General features: G+C 39.1%; 1 protein-coding gene across 2 annotated transcripts in view; it reads right to left on the bottom strand.

Moving 5' to 3' along the window:
* The window catches only part of slc8a3 (solute carrier family 8 member 3), a 167,997-nt gene extending 147,314 nt beyond the window's left edge, over nt 1–20,683 (bottom strand). Inside the window, exons 1-2 of one of the 2 annotated variants that reach the window (XM_030127446.1) lie at nt 19,818–20,683; nt 10,105–11,972 (exon numbers count right to left, since the gene is read on the bottom strand). In XM_030127446.1, coding sequence (XP_029983306.1) covers nt 10,105–11,885 — 1,781 coding nt within the window. In that variant the 5' untranslated portion in view covers nt 11,886–11,972; nt 19,818–20,683. The remainder of the gene's footprint in view (nt 1–10,104; nt 11,973–19,817) is intronic. The other variant, XM_030127448.1, reaches the window with a different exon arrangement.
* Nucleotides 20,684–27,725: the final 7,042 nt, after the last annotated feature.

Raw genomic sequence — 27,725 nt, 5'->3', positions numbered from 1 at the left:
CTGCTCACAAACCAGCTCACACTAATTAAAGAAACATATCTAATACCATGGTATCGTCAGGTTTCAGGATGGGAATAATCATAACAGTAAACAGCTCCCTTTGCATGGGGGATGTTACAGTGTTGAATATGACTGAATGTTTTTTTAGAAAGATGTGGATTTTGTTTATGGTTTATTTAAAAGCTGTGGAGAGTAGTGCTGAGGGTGTCTGCAAAAGCTGAGAGATAAAGCAGCTTTCGAGAAAATATTCAGAAGATTTGGATCAAAATCAATCAGCACTTGAGAAGCAAAAAGTAGAAAATGTTTTTACTTCTGGTGGAGAACTACGGTCTCCAGGAGCCGCTTGCAATTTAATTTTGCATTAATCCACACTGGGCAACATAGGAAAGATGATGACAGGATTGGGAGTGAGAGTGGGTTTCCACTTGACAATCTTTTATTTAAAATACATTATTTTGATTTTTTATTTAAGAGTTGTATTTTAAATGCAAATCCTTTTGGAGAAACTAAAACACAGAATTCAAAAGTCTGTGAAACTATTGGCATTTTGTCAACTTAGCCCTGGAAATAAGTCACATGACCAACACTGCTTTACTTAACAGGTGTCTGAAAGTTTATAAACACTTTAAAATCTTCTAATTTTTTGCATGTAAAAATTATGACCAAATGATCAGATTTTCAATCAAACCTTAGAAATAAACTAATTAAACCAATGAGACAAAAACATGAAACTTTTCAATCATTTGTTGTGGAAAGTCATCCTATCATAAATATTTGTGCGTTATAAAAGTATATGAACCTTTAGGATTATGAATTCATTTGAAGGGGTCTGTTTGTCTGTTGTTAAATGCCATGTGGATTACTGAGAAAGCTATTGGAAGAATGTTGCGTCGACAGATGAGACCATGATAAAAGTTTTGGCTTGTATAAGAGGGGTTCAGTTTGGCACTGATCGAACTGTACATTCCTGCAGGAGAACCTTATCCCATCTGTGACACATGGTGGCAGTTTCCTGTTTTGGGTCTGCGTTGCTGCTCCAGGACCAGGACCACTTATCATCATTGGTGGAACTATGAATTCTACATTAGCCAAATAAATTCTACAGGATAATGTTAAGACATCATCTGAACTGAAGCGCAACATAAAGTGGGTCATACAAGACAATAATCCTGAACGTACAAGTTATTTTTCTCCAAGAAATGGTTTAAGAGGAAGAACCTTTAGTGTTCAGAGTGTAATAATTAGTGACATCTCATTGAACATCCACCACCCTGAGTAATCACAAAAAACAGCAAAAAACCCTCGTCAGAACCGGTGTTTGTTTTTCATTAAGAAGATTAACTCTGAAACACAATACATGATGCACCTTAATGCTGGATGTCACCTGCTATAAAATAAAAAAGGAAGGAACCCTGTTCATTCTTACTGTCTGTTCAAACCAGACATGAAACTATTCCATACAAAGTTAATGCAAAGATGTAAAAACATGCAAATTTGCATTAGCCAGCGCAAATAGATACAAACACATGAATTGGAAATTTTCAACTCAAACAAAAATTCACATGAAGCTGCTTTGCAAAAGTCAATCAAAAGTGAGATTCTCCAACAACATGAATAAAATATTAGAGGATCCAGTTATTCTGGAGAGTGACAACTCATTACCGACTGGGGGTCAGTTTACCCATTTCACTTCTCTCCATGCATTCACCTAATTTTGGGCAACATGGGGATTGTCATTAACCCGGCAACCTACTTTACTCACTGTATTAGAAAGACGCTAATCTAAGATAATGTTAAATAAAATACAACATGTGGAACTGAACTGTAAACTGAAACATTACAACAGTTGTACTTTACTATGAACCAGGTTAGAACAAGGGCTAGCATCTGGAGCTACCATTAGTGGAACCAAAGAACAAAAAAAAAAAAAAAACAGCTTTTTGTCTGCCACTGGAGGACAAATATCTCACATATCTTAACTAACCAAGCGGGCTGGTTCAAATCTGAAATCAGAAGTTACTTTTGTGAAGAGTAGCAGATTAATGATATTCCAGGATTAAGCACAAAACTGATAAACAAGCCCTGGAAATGTTTGGTTGACGTCACTATAAAAAAGAGTTACAGCAGTTCCAGAAAGAACAGGTTTCCACAGCTTTGCCAAACACAAATATTTTAGATTGATTCATTTGCCATAAAAAAGAATAAGTTTAATGATTCTGGTCAGCTCTGGCCACGTTTCGGTCATACTTCCACAGAACAAGAGAACAAACCACTGTAACTTTACACTGTTAATGACTGCATCAAAGAAGGCATGGTGTCATCTAAAAACCAAATTACAAAATTGTGTTTATTTGTTAAAATGCTGTAGTTAAACATGTTGACAGTCAATTGGGGTCAAACTGATGCACTTACCTCAATCCTAACTCTATTAGGCTGGAGAGACTGTCAAAAGTTTGTGGAGGCTGAATATATGATCCTCCGTCAGATTTACACACAAACACTCAGGGGGAGGCTCAGAGCTGGCGACACGCCCTGCACTGAATTGTGTTATAAATAAGCTTTAACTTAATTGCATTCCCCCAACCGGGAGGAACAAACGCAGGGCCAGCATATTTATTGCCACTCAACCTGTGCTTGAGTTAGTGCTGGTGTTTGTGTGTGTGTTTCTGTACAGTATTTGTAAGCAGGAGCCAAAGTGCAAAAGCTATAGTAAGTTTGCAAAGATAAGAAATGCTCTCATGAATCTTCCAGTGTGTCCCTGTGTTAGACCCTGTGTCTGAGTGTCTTTTTTGTTAGTGTTTTCACAAGATGGTCTTCATAAACAGTGGAGGAATAGAGATTATTGATGCCGAAAGCAGATTCGTCACATCTTATGGGCATCAATTGCTGCTAAGTATAAATGCACTCAGACAGAGAAAATGTGCTTTCAGTGTTTGAGGTCATTTTAAGCTTTTTGTTTATGTGTGACCAGATTTGGTAACTGGACATAATTTGGGTTATGACAAACACACTTGATGATTTGTTGGTTAAAGACCGATAAATTTATAATACTACTGCCCAGTCCACTTCCTCTTCCTAAAGTGTTTAATGATTTCTATAAAGAGCTGAAGACCCATCTAACCTAACTTCAGAGAAAATATGAATGGTGGTCAGTGAGAAAAGACAATTATATCATCATTTTTACATCTGAAGTTAGTTCATTTAAATGCTGATTTTACAAACCAAGACAGTTTGCAGTTTTACTATCTTAGTAAAGATGGTAAAGAAACATCCAGTTTTGTCTAAAGTGGCTAGATGGACTGCAGCTCTCGTCACATGTCACAGACATCGCCAGAACAAAACAGCTGCTGCCTCGACATATTTTACCTCAATCTTCAATGACAAAGAGAAAAAGCAACAATAGGTCAAACTTATCACAGTTACGTAATGTTGAAGCTCAGAGACTCTGACTAGATTGTGAAAGAGATAGTTATGAAGAGTCACTTCCCCAACTTTCAGATGTGTCGTCTTAATATCGACATATTTTTACATCTGCTCTCTACAGTTCCGTTGTAACTGGGTTTAAAAAGAAAGACACTTTCTGATCCTAGTCAATACTCATTTGAATGATTAAATATCATTTAATAAAATCCTGGTATTTAGATTATATTTGTGTTTTCCAGTGGATAAGCTTGAGCTTTAACCACATTATTCAGTTCTATCCTATAGAAAGCAAATACTGCTACTTCTGGTCATGTTAAATAAAAATGGGCTAATGTGACTTTCTCTTAATGTAAACATTTATATTTAATGCACCATGTTACAGGGATTCTTTACATCTAGTTTTTCTGAAAACCTCATTCATATCCAAGCAATACTGATATTTTTGCTGAAATATCTATGTATGAATTGATGATGAATGGAATCAGATATAAGTGACTCAGTGGTCATACTTAGCCCTTATCTACCTTTGACCTCCTCAGAACTAAAAGAAAAAAAAAAATGACATCAAAAAAATTGTTGCTTATTGAAGGCAAATAAATTTACATGCATGTATAAATTTAACAAGCTGACACAGTAGGTCACCTGTTTTTTGTTTTTTTCCCCAGAGCCACATCACTTCTTTTGGACTTATTTCCACAGACAAGTCTAAGCAGATCACTCCTGGGACAGGTCCAACATACTTAAAGCAATTTACAACAACTTAATTTCACTGTCCCCACCCATCTGACAAAATCTCTGACAAACACAATCTTACCACCAAAAACTGCACAAGAAACCTAAGAAAAGCTTGTGTGCATTTAACTGAATGCTATTTGTAATAAAGCAAATACAGAAATTCACCACATTACCAACGAAAACAAAGTGTGATTGCACCCTGAGGCGGCAAAAATACAAAGGCACATTACAGTTATTGAGAGAACAGAAACTATAAAGCTTGCATGAATAAAACAACACAAGTGGAGCACTGAATATGTTCATCGGGGTTGAGACGGTGGTTTGAGAGGGCTGGCTGCAGGGTGGTAAGGTAAACCTCATGGTTCTATTCCAGGATGTCTGCAAAAGTGCTTGCAGGGTGAAAAGCTGAGTGGTCAGCAGGATGAGGATCAGTGTGGACATGTGCTCTGTCAGTCATGACGCCCAGAGGGGTGACAGCTATACATTCCAGGGATATTAAGGAAAAAGGCTGGGCTAAGGCTCTGCATTTGGAGGTTGGTGGAGGGGGTGGTTAACTGTGAAAAACGAAAAATCCATGCATCATATTGTGAGCATAGTGTAAAATCCCTCCGTGATGCTATTTATATAAAAAACCAAATAATAATAATATAAGGCAGGTTTACAAGCACTGGAGAGTCATGCTCATACAGGCGTGACAACAGTGGCAATTGCCTTCGCCGATTCTGGTCTGTCCGCCACACACCACTCATTTGTTTATGAATCCATCAGTGCCTGGTTAAACATCCGTCTCTCCAGGGATGGAGCTTCTCCACCAAACAGCTGTGTAATCTTCAGTGGGTCAAAGCAAATGGAAACCCCCAACCTTGATCCTTTTTATTATTCCCAGCAGCAAACTCACTCTGCCTTACAATCAGGTACATCTTGTCCACATCACCCCAAAGTGTGTCCCTGTTAGTTCAACCTAACCCAACACTTAACTCTACCAAGTGAATGTAATTACCCTATAGCCAAGTCAGACAAATGTGGGTTGAAGAAACATCTGATCAAGGTTCACATCAGTTAGAAGTTCAGTTGCTACCACAATTAACCCATCTAATCCTTTATTGACAGAAGAGGAATTCAGGTGTTTTACTTAAATAAAAATACGGTAAAAATACCTCCACTACAAATAATTTTTTTACATTATGTGTGTATCAAAAACACACTATATTTTATGTTTATCCATTGCAATCATTACTGTCAGTTTTACACCGTTATAATTGTTGTTTCTGGATTCATATTGCTGCTGCACAATTACTTAGACATAATATAGACATATTAATAATAGTTCACAATAGGAAAAACTTGATACCCCATATCATTCCTGCCTTTCCCCCCAAAAATTTGGCACTCAAAATATATTATTTGCAGATAAAAATTTACTTTCTTTCACTGCATTAGAAACTGATAACTGTTGAAGTCCAAGTAATAAATACCTAAATAAATAACTATGGTGCAGGAACATCTAACTCATGATAATTGTTACTAAATGTGGAAGTGAGCACATCAAATTCAGTATTTCTAGTTAAGAGGCTTAATATTAGCCATTGACCAACTACTGCTGTGACTTTGTAAAATGTCTCATCAGTGCAACCTATATGTACTAGATGACTAAAATTGAGCTGATTTTAGCTACATGACTGTATACTGTTGGTATAAAACTGGTTTGTTTTCAGCACTATAAAACCAATACAAAACATTACATTGGTTTAAAATAATTCCTTAAAATACAATAGACTTGGGGAAAAAAAACAGACATAAACAGGGTGGAAAGTAATACATCAGAAAGTAAATTCATTCAATTTAAGTTCATCCAATTTCCCCAAGCCCAATAATTGAGAGAGGGAAAGAAAAAAAACACAATGCACCAAATGTAAATAAAGCATTTATTTATCTTAAGAAGAGGAATGTTTTCCAACCCATGAAGGAACTCTTCATCTTTTGGTTTATTAAGAAATAAATTAAACATGCTTTTTTCCATTCTCTTCTCTTACAAATTTAGTGTGGCCAACAGTTCTTGACTGTTGTACCTGTTCTAAACTATTTTCATTTTATACATGTCTCTGTTTTGAATGGTTTAATGGTGTTTCTGGTGGATGCATCTGTCTTTTGGTTGGTTTGTCCTGTCTTTGTGCTGCCACTTGGCCGGGCCATCATTGTGAATGAGAATTGGTTCTTAATTGACTTACCTGGTTACATGAAGGTCAAATAAATAGATTCACTGGTTAGGCAGTGCATGAAAAACTGGAATCTCAAACTTTCACTAAAATGTGGATGGAATAAAGAGTGCAAGATTTACCTCCGAGATGTATGGAGTACAAAAAATAAACCTGCATGAAAGGAAAACACTAACACTAGAATGCCTCAGATTTGGTCTTGAATGAATATACTTTACATTTCATCACTGATCCTTCATCTTGAGGACTATTGTCTTACTAAGAATTGAAGTGATGTATTCCAGAGCTCTGGATAGGACTAATAAATTTCCACTCTGGTTGATAACAACGTGCCCAAAAGAGATTGAGAGTCGATGCCTCATAAAACAAAGAGTGAGAAAGGACAGGCCTGAGAGCTGCAGCATTATGTGGTCTAATTGCCCTAAAGGACATTAAAAAAGTCCCCTGCCCTTTAGACAGGAAGCAAACTCAGTCATCACAATTAAAAATTAGTCAGCAGCAAGAAGGAAAACTGTGTTAACCTTGTGCCAAGCGGAGAATCAATTTGTTATTCCTACGTCTATGCAAAATGGAAATCAACTTAACATTTCCATTGACAATTTCCATACATGCCACTAGTGAATTATGAATGTGAAGTCAAAAGAGGCAAATAATTTCTGTATTTTTCTCCCCCCGTCTTGAGTGTGAAAACGACCCTGAGGAGAGTTTTCAAGGCAGCAGAAGAAACATCATTGTAATTATGCCTTTAGTGAATATTCTACACATTCATCCCCTTTTGTTTTGTCTATGGAAATGTTCTCATGAATCTTCTAGTATGCTTCTGGATGAAGCTGTCACTTCCACTGCTCCTCTTTGTCTTTTTTATGGATGCACACAGAATCTAATTCATCACTATCCGAGTGTAATTATGGAAATTTCTGGAGATTTGTTGGGAGTTCTGTAACAGCAGTCTGCATTTCTACAAAAGATTCAGAAATCTCTGAAGGGGGGGAGGAAAGATTTTCATATTAATACTTCAGCGTGTTCATGCATATGGACGATTTTCCTGTTTAACTGTTTAACTGAATAATGTCCTGTATGTTTTGAGTAATCATATAGCATTTATCATTACTCTGTGCAGACTACATTAATCAACACTGACTGTATAAGTTTGGTTTAATATTTGTAATATGTCTAGTGTACCACCGCAGTAGAAGTCACACCTTATTTATTCTGCGCCGTGTGCACTCTGTCAATATGGCTACACATAAGTCAACAGGACTATCTATTTGACATTTGCACTACAAATAATGATTCTGGCTATTATTGTATTGTATTGTGACATTGTTTTCTTTAATGTTTTCATTGCAGTGTTACTGGAGAAGCAAACATGTTTACAGCTGCTTTAAAAGCAACAATCCGACCTCAGTCGAGGCAGAAAGGATCAAAGATCAGACACTATGACCTCTGACCTTGCCCATAACCTTTCAACAATTTATGCAGTCCTTTGACTGCACCATAAATCTCCCCAAGCTGACACATTAGAGAGACATGCTTCTGAAAATTGTTTCTGAACACTAAATCAATTATCAAGCCCACATCCTGGTTTGTGATTGTTTTGGCGTCAGCAAACTATGGGCTGGGCTGGTTATCTAATCTGATAATGATCATTTTTCCATTTCATTTTTTTGGAATTTGTTTTTTAATTCATCCTATGTCCCACCCAAATTATCATATGAGTGGTTCATTGATTTAATGAATACTAAGATGACAAAAGAGCATCTATGTACTCACGAACTTAAGAAATATTGTGGAATTGTTCCTGTTTTTCAGTGGACAGTCAGATTAAAGACATTACACTCTGCAAGTTTGGTGTCGGAGGTATTTGACACCAACATTCTAATTTTTACTGCAAATGTACAGTATATCAATTCCAAATATTGGATTTGTGTCTACTTGTCTACTTGATTAAAAGCAATAGCAGTTCATTCCTGAAAAAAAAAAAAAAAAAAAAACATCTTGGTCGACTCCTTATAAATTGTATCTGTAGAATGTTTAACTTGGACCCTGAATGTTCGATTGAAATGTCGTGAAGGGATAATTTTTTGACCATGTTCTATTAATCTTTTCCCAGTTCATGAGCAGTTATTATTTCACAGCAAGTCAAGTTGTTGACTCTTACACAGGCGCATTTCTGCACTGTAAGAACAGCTAACTCACAGCACAATGTGCAACACAATGAACAGATCAATAGACCAGCATTCCCTCACAATGCCAACAACATCACAGCAGTGTCATAATAATAGTCTTTCTTCTCATCTCTCCCCTCCTCTCCCCCGGCAGCCTTCAGGCACGGCCCAAAAAGCAACTCTCACATAAATCAAGCAAAAACCCTGAGAGCTCAGCAGGCCCCAAGAGCATGCTGATCACCCCGACACTCATTCCCCGCCGCCAGTCTCCTGGGCCGCCTCAACCCTCAAGAACCCACAACCCGGAGCACAGCCCCTGTCTGTCAGCCTCAGCACGCCTAGAGAGGCCTGATTGGTGGGGAAAGGGGATGTCACAGACGCATGTCACTTTGATTCAGTGCCTGCAGACCAATGTGCGAGAGGCAAGCGGATGCAAGCTGTGAAATAAACAAATCAATATTTCTCAAGAGGCACAGTTCTGTACACACACCACAGTAACCCAGAGCATTGCTTTCATGTATGGGACAAAATGTTGTTGTGTCATACAGTACATGACCCTGATACTATTCATACTGCAGCACAGTACATTACTATTATTGCACTGCTGCCAAATATGCCCACTCAGTTGTAAGCTTGTGTTGTTTTTTTTTGTTTTTGTTTTTGTTTTTCGTACACAGATGGTACAGCAGACACAGCTACATAACATATGCAATTTATAGAAGACATTACTATTACTCCAACTACAAATGCAGAAGCTGATTTTGCATGAACAGCCCCAGAAGCAATCAAACTTACAGTCCTGTCTCTATCTTGGCCCATCCTACCTACTAATCTAAAAGAGTATAGTCAGTGTTACATGAACCTGTACCTAGAGTCTGACCTGTTGTCTTTTGCTTTAGATATAATAATCAAAAACAAAAGATGCTAAGAATCCAGAATTCAAAAAAACAAAACCAGTAGGATTAGAGAAGGAGGGGAGGGTTACTTAAGGACTTCCTGTTTCCACAGTTGTGTGACGAATCCTAAAGTTGAATCCCTATTGCATGCATCACACAGACACACACAGGATTGCTACCAAAGCACTCTGATGAGAGCAAAATCTCTTGACAGGAAAACAAGGGGATATAGAGTGCATGTTCAGATGAGAGGGCACGCTGTCTAATCATGTAAAGAAAAAAGCATTTAAAATTCACAGAGTGACGAGGGCAAACATCCCATGAATAGGTTACCAAAGTATGTTCTAAATGAAACGCTGTCAAGAGACAAAGAAGACATCTTCGTATGAAAGTGAACATTACAAAAGACTTGTATCTCTTAAACTGTGGAGTACTTTGAAGCTATCTTTTATATCATCTATATACTAAAAGCATTTCTGTACAGGTTTACTGTTATCAAACTACAATCAAAAAACAAAACACCCAAATCAGTGGGATGCAAGAGAAGCACACAAGGTTATTATTTATGACCTTGGTTGATTTTTCACATCTGGCAAACACAACATTAACTGGGACTAAAAAACACCAACCAGCATCGAACTTTGAAAAGAAGAAACACTCTCTTACCAGGTCTCGTCGTTTTTGAACTCAAGCTCTCCGTAAGTATCTTCAAAGTCTTCCCCTCCTCCTTTGGCCAGTCCTTCCATGGTGCGATAAGGCACAATGACTGTCCCCCTTGCTCCTGAAGTCCTTAGAACTTTCACTTCCATAATGCCTATGCTCTCACTGATGTGCACTGAGCCGCTCTCAAAGGTGAAAATGCCTGAATGATCATCATCCAGAATGGTGACAGTGGCCACGGTGGGGAATCCCAGCATGGCCTTTGGGTATGGGAGACTGTTGGGGGACAGCACCTCATCCTCTGTCTCCAAGACACGCAGATTACCTAAGCGAACAAAGAAATGCTCATCCTCTTCAAAGATGTCATCATCTATGATGCCAATGCTTATTTCCTTGATCATCTCCCCTGGTTTGAACACAACTGTGCCCTCTGTGAACTCATAGTCTGCCCCAGCATTAGCCGAGCCATCCTCTGTCTTATAATCCACGTAGATGGTTTTGTTGATGTCACCACCCTTTCTGGTTATGGTCAGAATAGCAGCACCACAGTTCTCGAGGCACTGGTAGACAGCAGGCTCAAAAGCAATTCTAGACACATACTCTTCTGGCTCCTCCACGTGCACCTCCTGCACACTGGCGCTTTTCTTGGCTTGCTCTGCCACATGTTTCTTCAGGATATTTCCGGCTCCTGTCATCATTCGTGTAGCTTGGATGCGATAGAAGGCCCGGCTTTTCTGCTGGTGTGAGAGAGCGTAGTAGTTGGCCATCTCAACCAATTGATCCAACTCTTTCTCTGGATGCTTCTGCTTCAGGTCTTTTAGGATGCGGATCATGTCACGCCTGGATTCATCTACCTCTTTGCTCTCAATCAGACCAATAAGATTACTTGCCACACTTCCATCCATGAAGTGAGAGTTGACCATCTTGCCATCCATCTCAATCCCTTTGGAGCGGTCAGCTTCTGTCTCGATGATGACACCTCTGTGTTTGTCAGTGCGATATTTCTTGTGCATGAACTTGTAGAAGAGCAGTCGTCTGTCTGCCACCCAGGCAAGGACTACACATATGGGGAAGAAGGCCAGTGTGAGTAGACCTTCCCAGACCTGGACTACATTTGGGGAGAACACAGCCAGGATCATGTAGAGCCAGATGTAAGCGAAGATGCTCCAGCCTGCAGTGATGAAGAACACTCTGAGGTGTTTCACCTTGCGTACCTCCCCTTGGGGAATGACCGACACACACAGGCCAATGATGACAAACATATTAAAGGCAGCACTGCCAACGATTGTTGAGGGCCCAAGCTCACCAGATTTGAATCCATGTCCACATACCTCAATAACAGAGAGCAGGATCTCAGGGGTAGATGAGCCTAAGGCCATGAGGGTGAGGTTGGAGACCGTTTCATTCCACACTCGGATTGTGGTGGTAGTTGTTTCTCCATTGGGCCTTTTGATGACAATCTCCCTCTCTTGGGATGTGATGACCTCAATGGCCGCCATGAAGCGGTCAGCAATGATGGATACTCCGAGAAACATGTAGATCAGGGCCACAAAATACACAATGACCCTTGCGATTTTGTCTCCCATGGAGGGATCCTCAGGATACCAGATGGGCAGGATGATCCCTGGACTACATTTTGAGTTCCCCGTACAGGTCGCATTGTTTGGGCTGAGCAAGGGGCTTGGAGTGGTCCGGGCTTCTGTGCAAAGGAAGGCAACAGCGACAGAGACCAGCCCCAACCAGAGGCAGGCTGATGACCCTGGCTTCACAGGCCTTGAACCCTCCATGCACCCTCCTTCGTCTCAAGGGTCCTTACCACACTGACAATCCCTCTGGGATCCAGCACTGGGCTGTGATTTTTCTCCACCCACCACCTAAACAAAGAAACAACAGAGATTATATGGATAAGGAAATGACTCTAAATATTTACACTACTCCCTTATGAGGGAAAAAAAAGAGTTCAGCCTCATAAATGATACAACAGATGAGCCACACTACTTTACATTTTCTTATGTGCTAAAGAGATAAAGGCATCTATTATTACCTTCGCCAGAAGGTTATGTGATCACTGGTGTCTGTTTGTTGGTTTGTCTGTACGCAGGATTATGCAAAAACTACTGCAACAATTTTCATAAAAATCTGGTGGAACAGTAGGGCATCAGCCAAGGACAAACCCATTAAATACATAAAAGAAAAGGCTGGATTTGGCAATACTGCAAGACAGGTGTTAGAATTACACAACTGTGGAGCCTTGATGGAGGAACATGCTCTACCGAGTGCCCTTCTAGTTTACTAAATATTCACTGTTCACTTACTCATCACAACACTGTACAATCAAAATATTTGTAGTGACACAGTAATTCCATGATCACATTATAAATGGTTATCTAATCTCACAAAATGTCCACATCTTTTTAAATCCCACGTCTGAAGAGTAGTAACTCCTTTATTATAAAACAGTGGGCTTGCATTTCTCACAGAGAAACACACGCTGTGTGTAAAGCAGAAAAGGAAGATCTCTATTTCATGAGTGTAAGACTTCAGCTTTACCCATAGTCCATCTGTGAGACTTCAGTAAGTTCTTGCCTTCTACTTTACAAACATTATCATCATCTGACCTTATGTTATCTTGTGTGGAAATCATGAGATTTTCACATCTAAAACCCACTATGTGAGTAATGTAGATAACACTGGTTTAATGAAGCCAATCACAGCCAGTGGGCTCATTTCCAATCATACAGTTTATTTTCAGTTTAGATGAGGAGATGTGCACCCAATAACGTGGATTTGAGTGTGATTGTCTGAAATCTCAGGGGTAATACACAGCTCTGAACCAAACAGCTCGCTCAGCAGGCGTGCAATGTTGCCAAACTAAGCACTGTCCAAAATGTCGCATTGGCAAAAAAACAGCAGAGGGGAGGCAGGAGACCGTCAAGAGGCAGACTGAAACAAAGGGTACAGATGTCCTGTCCAAATTCATTATATACTGAACCCTAAATGCACACTTACCACTTCTGCAAGAGAGAGCATCATTACAATAACAATGCAGGCATTGTCCGAATTCATAAAAGCTCAGGCTAAGCATCTTACGCACCTCTTCAGCTTTTATGAGATACAACTTGACAATTCTTTTGATGCTAACAGCTGAGGCCAGAGGCAACAGGAGCACAAAGACCAGTTAGCCACACCAAACTTAGAAGATGTGAGCTGTTATAAGACATAACACAGGGGAGCTATTAAGAGATGTTCCTTTTCAGTGGTACCTGTGATTATTTAGAGATCCAAGAGGTTGGGTGGGGGCCTTTCTGCACATCTTTGGGCCCTTGAGGCATGCAGACCATTTAAGCTGAATTAAAATGATCTCTTCAGAGAGATACTGACGATGTAAGCTAGTCATTCTGTCCTGAGTTCACTGGAGGATTACATCTTGTACATTTGTTTTCCTTTGCTTTTGTTTGAGCTAAATGTAGTGGAGTCTTTCTACATTTTGTACTGTAAAAGTGCATTCTTGTGTTCTGATTTCTGGTTAAAGGGTTGATTACCTCCGAGGCAGCTGCGCTCAATGTGTACAGTACGCACTTATGGCACTTTAAAGCACTTTGGATAAAAGCATCCATTAAATGGCATGTGTTATGCTGTGCAATGCAGATTTCTTATTTGACTTAACTCTGACACTATATCTGAAAACTTAAAAGTACTCCAGGTACTTGAATTGTGATGTGTATGCTTAAAGATTATATCCATCATCCTGACAGATCACTGGCCGGTGTTTGATTGAAGGCGAATGTTTCGGTGGAGCTGTCAATAATCAGAAGCAAGTGCTTGCATCAATTTAAAAGCAAGATATTGTCAATGGAACCAGAGTAATGTCAACACAGACCTAATCTATGCAGAAAAAACCTGGCACTATATCAGTCCACATCCTGATTAATTGTCTATTCTAAAATATATTGTACGATAAAGGATTTACCATTTATATTTGGTGAAAGATTCTTATTTTCCTAAGTTTTTGAAAACACAAAATGGAGGACAGAGCATCTTGGACTGAAATGAATTCCTCAGATGGTTAAAAAAAAAAAAAAAGGGAGGCGGTGATTGCACAGCACACTGATCTCGAGTTTAGAAAAGGGGATGACAGCGAACGGCAGCAGAAGCAGGAGACAAGGAACTTAAATTTAACTGAATCAGCAGAGCCATTTATATGGACAGGAGCCAGCTATGCAATCCCAGCGAGAACCAACAGCGATGAGCACAAACAAAAACAAGAGGGAAATAATTGAGTGACAAAGTTGTAACTTAATGAGAGAAAAGTTGAATCAGAAAACGATAGATTTTGCACTGGTTTGGAGTTTTGTATGTGCCTGAAAGTTTAACACACAGTGAAAAAAGTTTCTAATTTCTACACACTTCCACAAATTACAGTTCTAAACTTCTGCTTACATGTACTTTAAATGACTGCAACAGGAACAATAAGTTATCAAATGCACTGAGAGGTGATGGGAAGTGCCTCTTCCTGTTTTACTCTCAGAGCAGCAGTGCTGACCTGCTAGCTTCCTCCTGTCTTTTTTTATTAAATGGCAGTGAGGTAAGGTGGATGGGAAGAAACTGCAATGAGGCAGAAACAGATATGGGGCCTGATTTACTAAAGGTTAGCGCATCTAAAAACATGCGCAAACTTGACTGTGCATGCAAAAACACGTTGAAGTTTATCTAATAACAGGACGCACCGAGGGTTGCGTCTCAAATGGGCAAAATAGCTGGCGCAACCCATTTAGCGTATTTGCCTTGATGAATATGCAATTTGGGTGCTTCTTCCAGAAGACGCAAAATTATTGGGAGGAGTAGATGCAAATATTTATTTAGTGTGCAAAATTTGATTTACCAAACCTAAAACTGGTTGCGGTGGCTGATTTTATGTCAGTATTTCACACATCTGAAAGGCAGGTTTTAACTGGCACAGCTTCGTGCAAAACTGGCTGCAGTTGTTGTGGTGAGGAGGCGCCATAGGCACAACCAAAGGCAACGCAAAGAACAAATCTTTTCTACTCTCGTCAACGTTTTTGGAATGACGGAAGAAAAAATTATTGAGATGTATCGCCTACCCAGAAATGCCTTTTTAGAACTTCTACGTAAACTAGGGTATGATTTGGGGCCAGTCATAAGGAGGAGTCATGCAATACTTTCTATGACAAAACTCCTCGCAACGTTACATTTCCTGGATTATTCCAGCGCACTGTTGCCATTAGTGCTGGTGTATCCCAGAGCAGTTTTTACAGCATACTGTCTCCATGACGACAACCAGTGGCCCCTGCAAAATCCTCATTTAAATAGGGCAGCCTCCAAGACTTTGCACCTGTTGTCATTTGCACAGGCAATCTTAGTTGATCACCCATGACATGCAAATCAATAGTACGCATATTTTTTTTTCATTATTTGCGATCTTGGTAAATCAGGCCCAAAGTATCTACGTTTAGAGGAAGAACAACCTGCCTGTATGTTAGAAACATATGAGATACTAAAGCATCAGAGGTCATCAGATGTCCTATTTCAACTGTTTAAAGTCTAAGTGATTTGATTAAGTTGCTCTTAGAGAAGTTAGTGATTTCTTTTGGCAGCACTATATGATAATGCAACGAAGAACCACTGTAAGCAATCAGGCAAATATAATGAAGGAGATTTTGTTTAACAGCTTAAATTTTCATGTTTTCTAGGGGCTTTATGTTAACCATTTTAACCAGTGTTAAATTTGCACCAAAATCTTTATTTGAGTAGCAGTAGAAAGATGAAATACTTAATATATCCCCAAAAAAGGGTTAAGGAAAAGCTGGTTTTACTACCCAGAAAGACCAAGAATATTTCTACTGTTTTTGTAAATGTGTGAATGAAATCTCTTGTGAAACCATGCATACATTTTGTGTCGAAGGAAGAAATTTGCCAATAAATTTAACCACAGCAATCCTGCCATTTATGCATTTAAGCCTCACTTGAGGACTGTTTTGTGTTATCAAGTTGGGTTTTTTTTAGATAAATGACTATATTCTGTATGTTCGCTGTTTTATACAGTATATGTGTATAAAGATCCATCTTGAAAGAGCGATTTCTATCCTGTGGCTCTGAGGTTTCCTCAATTTTTACACAATTAAAGTTTTTCTGGGCAGTGAGTTTTTCCTTATTCGAACAGAGGATGTTGTACACTGTACAGATCATAAAACTCCTTTGAGTACATTTGTGATTTGTGATACTGCCTGATAAAATTGACTTGTCTTGCCTTGAAATGTCAGTTCAGGAATGACTAAATGGCATTTAATTGTAAGCCAATTTATCAGAGAAATAGCCGACAGACAAAGTAACAAAACACATTTTGTACTTTTATACTAAAATGTCATTATTTATAAGGTGTGTCGATTTATTTCTAGACTAGCTGATTAAAAAGCAACAAAACATAAGATTATACATTAAGAGAGCCCTTTGTTTTGTTTTTTTTTTGTTTTTTTTTTCTTTTTTAAAACACTGAGTTGAAATAGCTCAAAAACAGACACTGACTCGACTCGACTCCAACACTGAATGTGTGTCAGAGTATAGAAGGAGGACAGCAAAGGCAAACAGTTAATGTGTCCAGTCAGCCAACCCTGGATAAACAAAACTAAAACAAAATGGCAAACAATCCAAATACCCATGAATCCAAGAGCAAACTACTACAGTGACACAGAGAATTTTAAAGATATAAGTGTGCACAGCATCAACGGACACTGTGACTCAGTCACTCTGTAAATACCTCCTGCCTCGTCCCATTAGAGCGCTAAAAATTTTACAAGCTGAGCAAAATCATGTTGACAGATTTTTTTGTAACTCTACTGACTGTAAACAATTTCTGGGTCTCCCTCCAGCCACACAACATAGTAAACTTTATTTGGTACTATTCTAGGTTGAACATTTAATAAATGCATTGTCTGTGCTTGTAAAAATGGAATTTCTCACCTTTACATTTGATCTCAGCACTAAATACAGATGTAATATTACAATTATTAGTACTACGACCAAAACTCGTACTGTTAACTTACGACTTTAGATCCTTACTCTGCCTGAAATCACCACACTTAACTCTGCACTGCATGTCATCCTGGTAGAAACATCTAGGAAGTTACATAACCTTTTGGTGTGTAAAGCCTTTTTTCCAAAGATAAAGAATGGACTTAACTTATCTTCTGTTTTATGCAGGTAAGACCTCATGGTCGTGAAAGTTCCATAGTTGTTTTACATGTCCGTTATTTATATCCAAATCATTTTAATACCTTTAAGAAATGCCAGGATAATAAAGTTATTCACTCAACAATTTACTGATTTATAATTTGATCTGTAACTACACTTGCTTTTGTTTCTATGTATATTTACCTCTCCAAATCATCCACCCATCTATTCATCCATCCATGTAACCATCGTAAATTATAAAATATTAATTGTTCGAATGGCTCTCTGGATCATATGATTAAATATGAACACATCCTACATTCTATAAACCCTCTCCTCCACTCCGTATGTAGTATTTTAAAATATTACCACTTATACCTACACTAATGATACCACCGCTCAACACCATTACCATTTTTGTTATTATTGACTACACAGCAATAGAAAAAAAAAAAAGCACAACTCTTAAAATAATACAGCAGTAGAGCTGTGCTGAAAGACAGGATTACTGTTTTCCTGACTGACTGACTGACTGACTGATTGAATGATTGACTGAAAAATCATTTAACAGACACAATAATCTTGGGCAATAACGTAAATGTTGTTAAAATTATAACATTAAAGTATTCGGACAGACTGCTCAGGTGTATGACCTCACAAGGATTTGTATCTGAAATATTGATTTTCTATCCCAACACAAATTGCACTGGGTGCTGTTAGGAGACGGAGAATGGACAGTCCTATTCCTCTATGTGTACCATCGCTAAAACCATGACCCTTAAATTAGGGACTACACAAAACAATTTGCATACTAATTACGAGTTTAAGGATTGTATTTTACATTGTGGATTTACGCTGGATTGTCACTGGCATTTAATCAAGACTGTGCAGCAGCTACCAAAAAGTATTACAATCAAGAGAAAGGACAAAGCTGTGCACGAGGACTGCAAAATAACTCAAGAGCCATGTTGCAGCTGACATATCTAAATTAAGGGTCAAGTTCAGCTTTGACATATTCCAATTAATTCCTACACTGACCTCTTAAACTACAAACAGTAAGGGGTGAACCCACTTTAGCTCAATTTACACAACTTTTAACCACTTTGTCCGTCAGCAAATAAGAATGTGGTAATGACTACTGCAAAATAACTAAATTGTTCAAATAATTCCACTGTATTGATGATGCGATAGGGTATTGAGCTCACTGATGCTTTCGTACAGCATTTTATGCTAGATTTTAGTGAGGATGGAGAATTATAAGGGCCATTTCTCCTACTATGTTTATAGTTAGACTTTTCTTGATAAACTCAATATTTGTAATATTATTACAAGTACAAAACAATGAGTGTTATGTCAGTCTCAATCATATCAGTTAGTCATCTTCCAGATTGCAAAGCACACCAATAAAATCCATCAAATAAGTAAAATGTTCAGCAAAATGACTATTATTGCCAAGTTGGGAAAGTATAGACAATCAGGATACTAATTTTTTTCTGTTTAAGCCTAAATTCCCCATATTTCTGGAGGCTTTTGGGTTGGGGAATTTCCAGTCATGTAATCTTTAACACAACCATGTCAATTAATATACTGAAAAAGGAACTACACATTTTACAGTGATCTGTGAGGGATGAGAATATATAGACATCTAAAAGGCTAATAATAACTCAGATTTATCGGTCTTATTATACATGGATTACATGTGATTAAAGGAATTTCATTAGAGAAGCACTCATTAATGTCCTCCTTTATACAGTTCCTGCAGACAGCATTATGGTTGAGACAGTTGCTGAGGGGAGAGACCGGCTGCTCATAGATCCCTTTCCCTTTCCCTATTTAGGGAAGGGGGTCTTGTTTAAGGAGGCTATTTGAGATCCGCGTAAACATGGACTCAGCAGACACACAGAGAGCCTCAGCTGTTGCTGATTAATCATCATAAGGCCGTTTCTCTCACTATACCGATGTCAGTGCTACCTAAGGGGGAATCCCTGCTGGAGCACCCATAGGCCCTCTCCACAACTTAAAGAGGGTGCATATAGGCCTGCACCATGCACAGGTAAACCAGCCACCGAAAATTAATACATTTCACCTGAGGAAACACATGCAAAGTCAATGCAGGAGAAGAATATGCAAAGATTCAATATGTGCAAACTAAAAATTCCAGGTGTTCATCCAATCAGCAGCAGGACAGACTCTGCTGGATGGAACAACCGGTATCCGTTACTTGCGCTGACAGACGCCAATTATTTTAATGGCACACCCATTAGACGGTATCACGAATTCATTTCAGCCCGTTGCAATGGATCATATCTGCACAATGATGGGGAGCAGTAGGAGTAGACAGACACAGACTGACAGGAGCGCACCAGTCCGGAGTGACGGACCACATCCAGCCCACATCACTGGATATGACTGGATCTGCAGCTACATGGATCTAGAAAACGCACCTCATTTGTCACATATTTATCTGACTCATGGCATAGATCACTCACTAAGAAGCAGATGATTTGAGTTGGCATTTATGGAAAACCTACCTGGATTTGTATTCCGGGGAGTTTATGTAGACACTGCGAAATAGCTCCTGTCCGCCCCCTTTATTATTGTTCTGACGCTCAGTTCAACCTGCCAGTAGTTTGGCTATAATCTCGCTGTTTGGATGTCTAGAACCAAACGTGCTCCTCGGACTAATATCCAGTGGTGAAGCCGCTGTGTCGTCCTCATGTATGGAGAGGCAGGTCTCCAGCCTGCTCGTATTGGCGATTGGATCAAACCAGCCAGAGGTGATCGCCTTTCGTCCTCTCCTGCCTTGGCGCCCTCCTCCCCAGATCCTCCCTGTCTGACGGATTGACCGGGTCGCAAAGCTGTCAATGACGAGGAAGGAGGAGGAGGTGGAGGAGGAGAGGGGAGGAGGGGGGGGGGTCAGTATTTTAAGGTTGCACCCTTTGGTAAGAGATGGATCTTGTGAGCCTGTCCGCACGGCTCTCCCTCCTCCTGTAAGCCGTGAATCAGCGCTCTCCTCCTCCTCTTCTGTCCGCGGCGATAGCGCAGGAGATCTATGATGTCGTTCCTGTAGATATGCACTGCTGTAAAACTCCTCTATGTACCGGCTGAGCACAGATATGACACTCCGCGATTAATACCGGACACTGTGTTTTACATTAGAAACGCGCTCAGCTGTGCGCACCGGTTTTGTAAGTTGCCAAAGGGCTGCTGCCGCTGCTGCTGGAGTTTGCGCACCGTCTAAATGACCACGATCCGTCTCCCCTCCACCGCCTGCGAGTCCCAATCTGCAGTTTGTGATGATAACTGGCTGAGTTTTACCCACAATCTGTCCTCCTCGGATTATTATTATTTATATTAGGCCTATTCTCACGCGGTAGAGGTGTGAAATGGTTGCGCCCTACAGCCCTCCGCCCCCCATTTCTAAAAGTCACACAGACAGGCTCGGTTAGGCGCGCAGCTACGTCACCATCAGCTGAGAGAAGAAACCTGCACCACAAACCATGAATATCATCCAGGCCCACAGCCCACCATGACAACTGTTCCAAACGGGAGGGTGGGGGGTGGGGGTGGGGGGGTGAGGAGGAAAAGGCCTGTAATTAAGGTATCACTCTGTATTTTACCACTAAAGACTGTGCGTGTTTGGTTTTCTGGGGCAGATGGTGATAATAAATAAGGGAAGATGATCACTCAATGACTCGTTTGATCTGGACTCATGCCACAAATTCCACAATAGAAACGACCTGGATGATATACAGCTGTAGCAGAAAAAAATATATCCAAATGTTTGCATTCTACAACCTGCATCACTATTATCTATATAGCAGCTATATTACATTATATTATGATATTATGAGCAGTGGTGCAACATGCAAGCAGTGTAAGCATATAGCATACTGTAATGGAGATAAATGTATTCAATTTATAGTGTTGGGGAGTTTAAAATACAATCATATTTACAGTGGCGGAACCAGAAAAAAAAGGGAGGGGGCACTATATATTCACACACATGTGATATCCATCTGTGAATTGTCATATTCCTGTTTACTTTGTTTACAGAACATACTGTGCATTACAGTCATATTTCACAACACGATATACACTTTAATCTTAAGGCACTTTCACACAGCATACCCGAGTCTGTATCCGAGTACGTTTGACCCCAAAGTCTGATTAATTTTATTCATGTTAATGCAAACGTTCCATGCTCGAGTACCGTACCCCAGTCCCCAGTCCAGTTGAGAAGGTAGTCCTGGGTATGGACGGTACAGACTCTAGGATGGTTGTTGCCATGTGAAAGTGATCCGCACCCAAGACCGGAAGTGACCTACTCACCTCTCTGACAACGGAAGTGACCTAATCACCACTCCGACAGCGGAAGTGACCTAATCACCACGAGACCATAGGCTGTGCTCCTGTTGTCTCCAGAAAAAGCCTCGAATGCCTGCGGCACAGGCTCACTTTATCGACCGAACCACTCAGTGATATATTAAGGACAAAGAACGTCGCCCTTCTTGATGTTGCCTCAAACAGGCTAACAGATAGACAAGTATTGTCGCCATTGTAGACAAATGAACAGAACAGTCGCACGGTTGATGATGTAAGGGTTTGTCTTCTTCTGACTTCTGCATTTGTTGGATAGCATCAGAATTCCTTCCACACTGCCACCTACTGTTCCAGCCCTGTAACAGCCACTCATACTTGGCCCAGGGCCGTGGTATATTGCTCGTGAATGCAACATCTGTGGGAAAGGTGTGAACGTATCCAAGTACAGTATGGACTCGGCTACGCTGTGTGAAAACGCTCTTAACTAATCGTAAGGCTTAGACACAAACGTCATATCCCAAAAAGTAACAAGACCATCAGATAGCAAATAGATCGGCCCTCAAGACAACTGGAATTTCGCTCAATAGGTAATGCTTCGGACTGCAGAAGACCAAGGTTTGAATTTGGTCAAAGCGGCAATTTTTTCTGCAGTTTTTCAAATTGGGTGGTGCAGCGCAAAGGGTGTCGGCCCGCTATTGTATTTATAGTTACATGTTAAGATAAAATAAGATGAAAGTATTAATCCCACTGTAATTCACTGATTAAGGCAACAACAGGATAAAGTACAAGAAAATGTGTATGCACAAAAATGCAATAAGTACAAAAAAACTAAAAAAAAAATAGTAATAAAACTTTATAGGCTATCTACTTATTTACATAAGACATACTATTGCAGTATGTCAGACAGTACAGAGCTACCCCGTTGTGCTGTACAGTCTGACAGCAATGGGGATGAACGACCTGCGGTAGCACACCTAAATATGGTACATATCAGTATCTGTAGATAAAGAAAAACAAAACAATAAGAGTGGGGACGAGGGGGGTCACTGAATGATATGATGAGTATGACAATGGTGTGAATCATATTCTAGAGCCTTCACAGTCATGACAGCCCCCAGAGGCCACTTATAATTCCGACAATAGAGGCTGAAATGTTGTGGTTGCTTGTTTGTAATATGTCAATAATATAAAAATGCAATTTTACGTTTACAGGATAGTCAGCTACTACTAATACTACTGGATAAATCAGCTCCCACTGCTCCAATTAGATCTGGTGTCAGAAGATAAGACAAGGTATGACTTTATTTATCCCACCATGGGGAAATTTCACAGTTAACGGCAGCAACATACAACAAGCAAATGCAGAGAAACAGACAGTCATGTTCGCACACCACGAGATGGATCAGTGTATGGATGTATCAAAGTATAGTCAGGTTAATATTATATAGTTGACAGTCCTCTCCTCAGGTGGAAACAACAGACAAAAAGTAATATCACAGAAAAGGACATATTTTATTTCTGTGGTATCACATCCAATGGCTTGGGCTGGACCAGGATGGATCTCAGCCTAATTGAACCCCTATAGGAGATTTTGGACCGAAGTGTTACATTCCCATCATCAAAACAACAAATTAGGGAATAGCTTTTGGAAAAATGGCATACATTCCTTCAGTGCTGTCCACAGACTGCATCAATGCTGAGGATTAGTGAAGCTGTTCTAGAAGAATGTGGTGGACCAACACTTTACTAGAATACTATGAGGGTTTTTCACATCTGTAGGTATAGATATTTTAAATTTTGAATTTCCCCTTGGGGATTAATAAAGTCTATCTATCTGTCTATCTATCTATCTGTCTGTCTGTCTGTCTGTCTGTCTGTCTGTCTGTCTATCTATCTATCCATCCATCCACCCACTTTTCACCATTTTTTCTAATGTGCAAAGTGTACTGTCTCCAAAGTTTAGTTCAATTTTGACCAAGCTGTCATATTACATTTTTTTTTAGAATAATAATAATAATGATAAGAGATGGAATAAAATGCAGAGAAGCTCACATCTGTAATGGTTTCATAGTGTATAAACTGATATAAACCTTGCAAAACTTAACACAAAGTCTATATCATCAGAGTGATAATCATGTATGAGGCCAGTGCTATTTTTGTGACCAAGGACACAAAAATCCTATTGTTATCATTTTTTTAACAAGGTTATTTCTTTGCTAAGGAAAGTAAGACACACAACTCTAGGCAATTGTGCTAACCTTGAACCTTCTAGACAACTGGAAGGCTAAATATATTAGTTCATTATCAAACAAAATCCTGCTGAGGGTCTCCCCAGAGCTGCACATTTTCACCGAATAGTCATCACTTCCTGCAACTCTTTGTGCCCAATCTTGCGTTTGCATTGCACAATCCAGTGATCTGCATTACCAGCCAGTAGATAATGAGCTTCACTGGGCACACAGTCCTTGATGCAGCACAATCACCCATAACCACTGCTGACGAGACAGACAAAGCCCCAGAGACAGGAGCAAAGCAGGAGGATGTTGACACTGCCACCACCTCTAATTACAGAATTATACAGGCCTCAAGCACTATGAAAAACCCCTAAGAGTCCCAAGGCAAACCAAACTGTGTGTAAAATTAATACAAGTATTTAAAAGTCTTTTGAACTAATTAGCAATTAATCAATAATGAATTATCTTTAATCCACCTAGAAATGAATCCAGCGACATGTGGGGACTTGGAGCAGTCGTCCTATTGCTGCAGAGTCTCTTTCTTTTGGGCTGGAGCCTATATGCAAAGCAGGAAAAATCAATTGGATCCCATTTTAATGACATAATCCAGCACTGTGGTACAGAATCTTATTAGCCTGTTCAGATTACCATGCGTGTTAAAATTAAATGTGAAATTCAAAAACAATCCTTTCCCAAATGGATGGGATGATATGACGAGTGAATCTGGTCAGGCAGCCCCTCACCGTCGACCACTTCCACAGCCCCGTCCTCCACCCCCCACCCCCCTTCCTGTAATGCTGTAATTACTACGGAGAATATGCTCTGAGGTTTTAATGAAGTTTTCTTATCTTCTGCAAAAAGGGTGGAAATAGAAAATACACTGGACAGATTGGACTGCAGGCTCTTTAACCAGGCCTGGTCTACCTGCATCATGCATGCATCATATGATTGGAATTCAATGCCTGCTGTTGCCTTGCTCATCAAAGTCCTCCATGCGTACAGTGATGATTAATGGATTGTACTTGTAGTCAACACACCAGGCCTCCTTGTACTTCTCGTTGAGAGGAGGAGCACTTATAAGGACAGCAGCTTGATGACAGTCAGGGTTGGGATGGTTACATTTAGCGGGTAACAAGTTACAGAATTTTAATTTCCTCATCATTATAGCTATTACATTTGATTATTTTTCTGACAAATGTGTTAAACTAGGAGATAAAGCTAAAAGGTCGTTCATTTAAAGGTACAATATATAGAATTTGGCATGCCTGTATAGAATATCGTTCTGGGAGAGAATTGTTTGTTGTGAGAGTAAATGATAGTTGCTGCTGCTGTAGAGGACCAGAAGACAGACATTAGATTCACATCAAAATGTATTCCAGATTTTTAACTACATTTAGAGAAAATCTGTTATATAAAATAAAATGCAAATGCAAATTAAATGCAAATAATATCTGTATGCACAGTTTTAAGGCGAACATGAACATCACATCTTTTGGTTGTTATAGAAAATCCAACCTGGAGCCCTCTAAACAAAAATAAGGGAAGGTGCTCATTTTTTATAGTACATTGCAATGAGATGAAACTTTGAAAATAAACGTCATTAAATTTCTTCATGTCTCTTTAAATGATAAATAAAGAGTATGTAAATCTGAGACTAGTGTTTATAACTTCTTCAAATTTTAGTAAAAGGATCTGCAATATAGTGTGAAGTGTGACCACATACAACAAACTGACTGCAATAAAAAAAAACAAAAAAAACTTACTTTATATTCTAAACATACACTTTTTACCAAAAAGAGCATATTTGGTGCCATCCCTTGGTAGGTACATACATTCTAATTCATAGTTGTTCATACTAAATTTCATTTATAAAATAAAACACATTAATTGAACTGGAAACTGTGAAATACTGGCTTTCTTTAATATTAAGCAATTTTGTATTTACTCAACATGTCAATATATCTATTGATCAATCTTTTGTCAGTGATGTAGTTTACAATTATGCTCACTTTGTAATTTAATTACCAGAGATGTGCATGAATAATCAATGAGTCAATCAGTGAAAATGGTATAGTCAACATCTTTTTTTAATCAATTTTTATTAAGGGTGGGGGTGAGAGGAGATTTATGTTTTACTTAACATTCATAGAGATAAACATGTTTCTGCCTGAGTGTTGAATTTGTAAAGCCTGAAAAAGTGTTTAAAAAATCAAGTGGTTTACTTGTTTACCCAATCCTTGGTGAGGTTTTCCTTTTTTTTTTTTTTTTTTTCAATAATTAATTTGGATTGTGTGCGCATGTTAACAATGTAGTCAGAACTAATCGACTTAAACTGATTTGATTATTTGACTTAGTAATAAAAACGCCATTATTATTAATTATGCAGTATCAATACACATACATTACTAGTTACTCCTGAACACGGATGGTCACATTGCTGAAGCTGACTGGTTGAGGTAGTTCTGGGACCAACAGAACTTTAGCTAAGTCCCCTTCCTGTTTTTGTTGCTGTGTGCTTGATGGCAGTTGCAGTCTTGGATCAGGTTTATTAACACGTCTGCCATGCAGCAGCAGCAGCAGCAGAGAATCTGGAGCAGGGAAAGATACTGTACAGCACAAGAGAATAGTGCTGCATTTGCACTTTGTGCTTTCTATTCTCTCTCTCTCCACTCTCTCTGTCTCTGCACATGCTGATAATTTGTAGGCTCAAGCCGCAACAAAGAAAAAAAAAAGAACAAAAATAAATAAATAAAAAACACCCTTTGACATGGGTGGGTGAATGACTGTGAATGTGAGGGAAGGGGAAGGAGGGAACGGGTCATCGGGGGGTTTTAACATTGACATCACCCCCTGGCAGTGTCCACTTACGACCAGTAATGAAGAGTGAAGTTGTGAAATGAGAAAGGTAAGGAGTCACCTCGAATCAGGATCTGAGACTTCAAGGCTCGAGGGCCACTTCCTGTCACAGGAGAAAGTGTGAGTGTTAAGAGTGAGATAGAAAGTGTTTGTGTCCCCTGGAGGAGTCTGTATAAAAGGTTCATGACAGTGAAAAGCACTGTGTACTTTCATCCCAGTACTGTAATTAAGTGATCATACTGTACTTGAGTATTTCCTTTTTACACAGCTTTCTACTCTACTACTTGTAAATATTGACAATATTGAGACAAATATTGTATTTTTTTATTCCATTTGTCTGTACTTTTTGTTTTTTTCCTCTTTTTTCTGCCCAGTGAAGATTTCCAAATGTATTTATTTACTGAAGAATGAAGTACTCCTCTAAAAGTTGAAATAAATAAAATCTTTAAAACTGATGATTGGATGTTTTATCGTTAAACTGAGCTTTGATAATTGCCTCTCATCTGTCTTTACATTTATATGCACTGTGGCATTTTGTTAAAAAACAAACAAACAAACAAAAAAAAACAGGTATTTTATAACACTACTGCTGATCTCTTGTACTGATGACTCAACCAGTAGTCCTTTATGCTAATCTAAAACCACAGAAGTGCTCCAACTGTGAGTCAGACACTGTCCATGCAGAGAATAAAAAGGATTTTAAACTTCAGGAAAACTCTGTTCCCACTTTGCAAATATTTTAGTAGCTTAGAGACAGAAATCTGAGGGCTGAAACCCTGAGGAGAAAACAGAAAATCATCAGTGAAGGTACAGTATAAACCAAATTATGTAACTTTATAATCTACATGACATGATTATCAAACCATCATTCACATATTGACTGATAGGTACATATTTATTGGCCGGAATAAACCAATAAATAAGAAATGTCCAAGTTTTTGCATAAAATTATATAACAGAAATCTCTGTGAGATCAATGACATGGTCAGTAAATGGAGCAAACACAAGACCTTCACACAAGAGAAA

Source organism: Sphaeramia orbicularis, chromosome 22, assembly GCF_902148855.1.
Source record: "Sphaeramia orbicularis chromosome 22, fSphaOr1.1, whole genome shotgun sequence".
NCBI classification, from domain to species: Eukaryota; Metazoa; Chordata; class Actinopteri; order Kurtiformes; family Apogonidae; genus Sphaeramia; species Sphaeramia orbicularis.
This window is presented reverse-complemented; position numbering and strand designations above follow the sequence as displayed.